Genomic DNA, 8,234 nt, shown 5'->3' on the forward strand with positions numbered 1-8,234 from the left:
CACCCTGCGAAGTAGTTACACAGACATACAACAGACAGTATTATTATATTTATATAGATACAGAAAGTGTAATTTGTTTTAGTGTAAACTGCACAATGGGCTATTTTCCTCTGTCCGCCTCAAGATCGAACCTCAAGTTCTAGAGTTATAAGTCTCGAAGCTTATCTTGGCTCACTAGATGAAAAAGAGAGAGAGGCAACAGATTCAATTCACTTTTGAAGTTGTGTGACTACATAATATTAAGGTTCAATGCATGAATATACTTAATGTTTTGTTATTATTTACTTCTGAATTAAGATGTATATGATTGTTATTTTTCTACTTATACTACTTATCTATCTTTACAAGCGTCTGATTTTTGTGCAACGTCCTTATAAGATAACCTTAGATATTTACCATACATGTATCAACAACTACTTGTTATTTTTAGCGCGCATTTGGATGTTTTAAACATTTTACTCTAATAATGTGAGAGGTGCATTTCCTCTAACTTTTAATTATGTGACATTCATTACGGTTCCTCTTAGGACAGTAATAAGAAGTAATGTATAGTTTCTTTAAAATACTCCTAGGGAGACCTAAACAAATATAGAATTGCAAGAAATCAATCTGATCATGAAGTTGAAATTCTTAGTGAATTAATAAATACAGCACCGAGTTAAGAAATGAAGGAAAGATTTCAGGATCCAACAAAGAAAGTGAACAATCCGAAGCGTAGCGAATTAATCTTATATTAGTTGAAAATATCACTCTTCTTTGACAAAAAGTATCGACAGTGGAAAAAGTCTGAGCCACAAACAATCAATTGCAGAGCTTCTAAGAACCAAGGGATCGATGTTATATAAATCACTTCAACAAATATCAACAAAGATATCTGTATCTGTCTAAATACTCTAAAAAGCAGTCTTAGGTTCAGTCTAAAGCATGATTCCCTAAACTATTCATAAAAAATATGTATTCTTAAAATATGTTCTTAAGGTTTTCAGTTTAACTAAATATATATATATATATATATATACTGAATGAAGATTTGAATGCCAAGTTAAGAAGGATTCTTTTACTATACGATAAGAAAACAACAAAAAAATGAAACAAGCTTAAAAAAGCTTTACACCAGTACTGAATGCTCAGTAGTCTTTTGTCAACAGTTTTGGTTACTATCATTCAGTTAACATGGATAATTGGATTTTCTTTGTATTCAATCCGTAAATAGTCTTAATAATCACATTATGTTTTTAAAACAACTTACAGAATGCGATAGATTACATAAATTTTACACATAAAGTCCCTCTCTTTTAGCTGCAACATACTCTTAGAGTCAAAAGAACACAAGTTTAAAACCGTCACTTCCTTTAACAGCTTTAAGTCCATTATGTATGTTAATAACACTTGTTTCGAAAGGCTAGGTATGTAACGTTATTCAATAATTATTCGAATTATTATTATTATTATCCTCTAATTAGGTTCACGTTTGAAGATGAATAAAAATATAAATTCATGTGTTAGACATAACTCCAGCCAGTATGATAATGTAATTTCAAAATCATAATGTGTTCTCGTTTTATATGAGCATTGTTGCTCAAACTTCTGAAAATACATAAAAATGGTTAAAATTACTGTAAGATGGGGAGAGGGGGGGAATCACTGTAAAAGTTTTTTTTAAATGATTTAAACTTCTTTTTTTTTTAATACACACAGAATTTATGATTCTGTTTCGCTGTATTTATTTGCTTATTACTTTGTTAACCCCAAAGTTTTGGGGCTTATATCGGTAGCAACCTAGGTGGCTATAGATCAGAGTGTATTAGCCTACCAAATTCGACAGTAATTCCCAAAGAAAGTCCCCAGCTGTCTTTATGTCAAACCATGGCCAGTCTGTAGCAATTTAATGATATCGCTATAGCTCAGAAAGAGTCGAAGTTGCCCGTCAAAAGAAACCATTTCTGTATAGATTAAAATCAGCCTTCAGTTATAATAAAAAGTATTAAATATTCTACGTTAAAATATGTCTGTAGCTTTAGTACTTTTATTATGATATGCGTTCAAATGAACTGGTGGCTGAGTACTTTTAAATGCAATACAAACATTAATGTATGTTCAACGATATTTGTGCAACTCAACTCATAGTTTAGTAGTTATCACATGTGGCACAAACATAAAAATATATGCAACAATGTTCGTGTAGACAAACAAATAAACTCGTAGTTTAATATTTATTCTGTGTCAGTTGACATCTGCATAAGTACAAAATTCTATTAGCTTATATTACGTGTTATTGGGAAAAGTTTATAAGCATCAATTTAACTCTGGTTTTTTTTTAGAATATAATTGAAATTAGTAAAATAAATTAGGCTCATTCAAACAAGGAATTATCTGAATGAAACGCTTGAATTTTATATTTCTTGTGTCTTATTTCGTGACTAGCTATATTAAGTCTATTTATATATCTTTACGCTCAATTTAAAATTTGAAAACTAATGTTTGCAGAACACTAAATAGATCTTACTGGCGCTTGGAAACTAAATACAAACTTATTTTTACCATTATGTTTTCAAAGAAGATCAAAACTAATCAAAGTGCAATCTAAAGTTTTAAACTTAATGTTAGTTTTGCTTTTTGTTTTCCTATCCAGCGGTTACGAACGCCAAAGTATGGGTGCTTGACCGCAGCGCGTTCCAAGTCATCATGATGAGGACCGGGATCCAGAGACAGGAAGAAAACATTAACTTTTTACGAAGGTATAGCAATCAAGTCACGTTGTAGTAATCCATTTCTCAAGTTTCGTTATGTTATAGATGACAGCGGTAAATTAAGAAACTTCTGTTATGTAACATAAAAGTTTGTACCTATCAGATAACACTTTCTTTACATTATACGTCATGATTAAGGTCTGGTCATTAGGGCTAACAATAATCTAATTATTTTCCTGACTGAGCCTAATAAGCTACAGAATAATGTGATAAACTCAAACTCGTTGTTTCATGATAATATTCAAACGCTTTCATCTCTAATTTAATGATATTTATAATATATTATTATTGAAATTTTTGATTAAAAACACTCGAAAAACAATTTAATCGTAAAAAAAAGTATTTAAAAATCAACATTCGGAGCAAACTATTTTATGTGTCCACAAACAACTAAATTTGGCATACAGCGTGTTTATGAGTTCTGTGAGTAAGTAATACTCATCCTTTTTTTAATGTTACTTTCATCAACAGTATTGATTAAAATGTATAATGTTATTGGGATTACGAGCGAAAATATCGTTAACAGTGAGAGTACCAAACTGATGAAACAAAGCATTCTGATTATTATACGCAAGTACACCCCAAAAAAAGCATATTAAATTAGTTATACTTATTACTAGGTTGATTTTTGTTCTGATCTTGCTTTGATCAGTAAGCAATATTCAATACTCAATCAGATGACATCTTTTTGACAAAACTGTAATATTTGTTTACGCGTTCTTGAAAAGTGGGATTGTTTCTTGCTAAAACTTTGATATTTGTTTACGTGTTCTTGAGAAATGGGACTGTTTATTTCATAAATCTGTATTATTTGTTTACGTGTTCTTCAGAAATGAGACTTTTTCCTTTGATGGGCCCGGCATGGCCAGGTGGTTAAGGCACTCGACTCGCAATCTGAGGGTCGCGGGTTCGAATCCTCGTCACACCAAACATGCTCGACCTTTTAGCCGTGGGGGCGTTATAATGTGACGGTCAATCCCACTATTCGTTAGTAAAAGAGTAGTCCAAGAGTTGGCGGTGGGTGGTGATGACTAGCTGCCTTCCCTCTAGTCTTACACTGCTAAATTAGGGACGGCTAGCGCAGATAGCCCTTGTGTAGCTTTGCGCGAAATTCAAAAAAGAAAAGAAGAAAAAAGTTTTCTTTGATTTTTGGAATATTTAACAGCAACAATAACTAAATATATTGACCGATCTGAACGTAAGGCTTAGCTATATTAAACGACCATGATAACAGTAAAGATTGAGACAAATATTACTAAGTTCCAACTTTACCCACACATATTGCACAAAATTAAAGGATAGCTCGAATTTGTAATATTATTGATATAACAAGGCAATACCGCTACTACAATATCAATGATTCCCTCAGTTCATTCATCTGAAAATCAGACATTTAATGGTTAGTCATGGAATTTGAAATGCAAACTATTGGTTAATCATCTTGTGCTATGTATAGTGGTTTTACACAATACTGTCTCAACTTTCACATTAAAGTTAATCCCAGAGTTTAAAGTATTTCAAATTGTTAACCAATCATGATCAGACCTCAAAGATAACATTTGGGTGTTTCACTTATGTGAAAAGCTATTGGAAGAATGAAAGAAGACCAATCACAGTAGGTTGCTGTAAACTGGCTACAGGTGTCTTAAAGTGTCGTTAGCAAAAGCATGACCCCACTATTAAACTAATGGTACAATTGCAGACAACCATCCTCCAACACAATTAGAAAATCGCTATATTAGTTGATTCCAGCTCTCCTGACCATAGGGTATCTGTTGAATTCAGTGTTCGCAGCTACAGCTGGACACCGTGTCAGTCAATATACAGACAGTTAGAAATAGAATTCAAAAGATCGGCCTTTCACATAAAACAGCTTCCCTGAAATGATGTCAAAAATACCTTTAGTAGACCGATAACATAAACACATCAATATTCATTTTACAGACAAGTCGCACTTTACCTTGCAACTAGATAATAGGTGGGAATCTACAACCAGATCTAATCTCATTTTCATATACTAATATGACGTACGCAAGCAAAGGTGGCAATATTATGTTTACCTACCGGCCTATAGATCCTGCGAACCCCATTTGTCACTAAGTAATATCGATTTCGAGGAACTCAATGACAAATAGTGAATCAAACAATAGATTAAGCATCATATTAATTTCAGGATCATCTGATGCCTGATTTGGATAAAGGTGAATTGGAGAAGAGAGACTAATTGACATTATTTTACAACAGGGATTTTTGCCTTTCCGTGTATAAAAGTTCGAAATATTCTCTGTTTTGTGCAGTATATTATGATTACGTTACTTGCTCATTCACCGTAAGTAAGCATTTTTAGACCAAACTTTCAAGTCAGTTGCCTTTATAAAAAAAAGGGGGGGCAGGCATATGAATCTTACTGAGCAAACAAAAATACACTGGGGAAATATAGGTCGTCATGTTATCTACATTAATAAATATGAAACTAATTAGCAGTGTTCGACTTGTTCGACAACAACTTTGTTTTACTTTCTTTTAGATTTACATGAGTAATGCAATTTTGAGCAACAGTCAGTTATTATAGTACCACGTTGTGGATCAAGTAAATTTGGCTGTACAACCAAATATGGTAGCTAATAATGCTGCACAAACCTTTGACACTTGCTGTCCGGGTACAGTTGTATAAGATGGCCAGTTCACCAAAAGCTTTTCCAGGACCCATTCTTCCTAAGACTTTACCATCCTTCAAAACTTCCAAATCTCCTTCTGTAAACAAAAGAAAAAAAAGCTTTACAATTGTTACATATTTTCTAATAACTTGATATTTCACGTAGACACAAGCCAAGGTTGATTTATTTTTGGAGGAAAAATTAGTAGCATTTAACTATAAAGCATTTTAAGTACTAAGGGAATTTTATTACTTCACTCAAATTTTTATGTCAAAAAATGTTTGCTTTATTCTACAGAAAAACACATCTTAGATCACACAAGCGATATATGTACAATACTAGATCTAAGAAATGAACCATATATGTATTTTTATCTTGTATTAGGAAGGTTTCTGAAAGCTCCTCAATATTAATCCCACTACTCACTAACCCATTTACTCCTGGCGACCTATATATTTTCATAGGACATTGTAAAAATATGAAATAGCCTTTGCACAATATAAAATGTTTGTTGAATGCTAGTTTCCTATACCAAGAACGCATTCAATCTTCAGTTATAATAAATATGGTTGAAATATTTTAAGATTTTAGTCCTAGATGCGCCTAGTTTCAAAACATTCCACCAATTCAAAAACATAAATGGTTTAAAGTAGAATTATTCGTATTTTGTAACTTTTGGGAATATTTAGTTTGAAACAACGTGCAAGAGTTTGTTAAAAACTCCAAATCTATGGATAATCATTTACATCTTAATATAAGTCGTTTGTTCACACTTCAAATGAGCATGTGTGGTACAACTTTTGAACTAGTTGTACTTTCTCAATGTGTGCATTTATATCAAAAAAAGAAAAGAATGAAATAAAAAAATAATTCATATCATATTGGAGAAGCAGCATGAAACCGCTTATATGTTAATATGATTATATAGAGGCTTTAAGCCATATACAGACGAATGAAGTCCTCCTACCTTTAATTGGTTCGATTTGTTTGTTTTGAATTTCGCGCAAAGCTACACGAGGGCAATCTGAGCTAGCCGTCCCTAATTTAGCAATGAAAGACTAGAGGGAAGGCAGCTAGTCATCACCGTCCACTGCCAACTCTTGGGCTACTCTTTTATCAACGAATAGGGGATTGACGGCTGAAGGGGCGAGCATATTTGGTGGGACAGGGGATTCGAACCCGCGATCCTCATACTGCGAGTCGAGCGCCCTAACCTACCTTTAATATCATTGCTTAGAAATCAAATCAAACTCATTGGTTTTATACGGTTTCATGTTTCCGACTCATAAAAAACACTTGTATATTCTATGTTTTTGAAAGGGATGGTTACTGGTCTTTTTTTTTATCTATTCTAGTTTGTTGCAATCATTTAGAAAGCTGTTCGAAGTTTGAAACTTTTCGCGCTGGCATGTTACACGAATATTCTTAAACGCCCTTTAACATATTTAAAACATTCAATAAAACGTATCTCATTACATTTTATATTGAAATACGGCTAAGATGCAAGATTGAATGAAAAAAAGGGTAAAGAATGAAACATTTTTCACATTTAATAGGCTTAATAAATGTCGTTGAATATTGTGTTCAGTTAGGAATATAAAATTGTAAAGTTACTTTGTGCCACTACAACTTAAATAGCTTTTTTCTTTATTCTATTATTTTGTTATTATTCAAAGGGGATAAAACATTAAAAGGTGCTTTAAGTTAGATCTTTCAAGTGCAAGATTTTTCATATACCATCTATTTAAAATAGGACGTCAGCTTTGGCTGCGTAACATATTAAATCAAATGACCGATGTCCTGTATGATAGGAATTCTGAATATAGAAACCATATATTTAATACATGCTAATAATATTAAGCTAGACGTTTTAATTATGTTTCGTTTCAATTCTATATTTATATAAATGGGCGTTTTGGTTTTTAATCTTAAGATTGCTTACAGCAACTTTATTTTCATGTCTGTCTAATTTCTATATTTCTTGGTTCTAAAATCGGTTTTCAGCTGATTTAAGTTTATTTAATTCATTATCTGTCTTTGGAAAATCTGAAATTTTTGAATATGTTGCGAATAAGACGATTATAGAAATAATTCACTGCAAAATAGTAATTTTGGTTAACGATGCAAAAAGTACAATATTTAAATGATATTGTTTTAATGACATTTTGTCGACCAGTCTTCATGTTATGTGCAATAAACCCATGAAATATATTTGGGTTCGTTCTGTTTATCCAGTTTAACGGATATTATAATTTTCTATTTTTGTTTTATTTCATAGTGGCATAATATCTTCAGTTTATTTATTTTGTTGCCAAAGGTTTATTTACTTTCTAGCATATCTACATAGATTATTTAATGCTTATCAAAACATTATAAAGCATTTATTAGGAAATTTTGGAATAATGTAACAAGTTTTTAAGCATTTGGAGAGTCCGCCATGATAAATGGTGTTTGATAGATATCTGATGTTTGTGCTTACAGCTTTCAGTGTTGACGGATTGACAATCCTTGGTTATAAAATAGTGTAATCTATGCATTTAACACGAGTGTAAAACCAGAACAAGTTTGAATCTATATAAATATAATAGTACTGTCTGTTGTCTGTCCATGTAACTACTTCGCAGGGTGTAGATGGATCTTCACCAAAATTACTATGGAGATTCATTAGGTTCCTGCGAATATACATGCAAAGTTACGGTTTCACATTTTATGTTTTGCAGTTTTTATGGTCGCTTTTGCGTTTTTACAATTACATATAAGGGAAGCAACTTTTCATGTCCTAAGATAGCCTTTCATTAATCATGAATTTACATAACTTCAGTCCAGG

At 32.1% G+C, this 8,234-nt stretch overlaps 1 protein-coding gene across 1 annotated transcript in view; it reads right to left on the minus strand.

Moving 5' to 3' along the window:
* LOC106460031 (cGMP-dependent protein kinase 1-like) overlaps nucleotides 1-8,234 on the minus strand; it is a 113,905-nt gene that overhangs the window by 34,752 nt on the left and 70,919 nt on the right. The window contains exons 4-5 of the mRNA XM_022386202.1: nucleotides 5,391-5,504; nucleotides 1,814-1,875 (exon numbers count right to left, since the gene is read on the minus strand). Of these exons, the coding sequence (XP_022241910.1) occupies nucleotides 1,814-1,875; nucleotides 5,391-5,504 (176 nt within the window). The remainder of the gene's footprint in view (nucleotides 1-1,813; nucleotides 1,876-5,390; nucleotides 5,505-8,234) is intronic.

Source organism: Limulus polyphemus, unplaced genomic scaffold (assembly GCF_000517525.1).
Source record: "Limulus polyphemus unplaced genomic scaffold, Limulus_polyphemus-2.1.2 Scaffold1, whole genome shotgun sequence".
Lineage (NCBI taxonomy): Eukaryota > Metazoa > Arthropoda > Merostomata > Xiphosura > Limulidae > Limulus > Limulus polyphemus.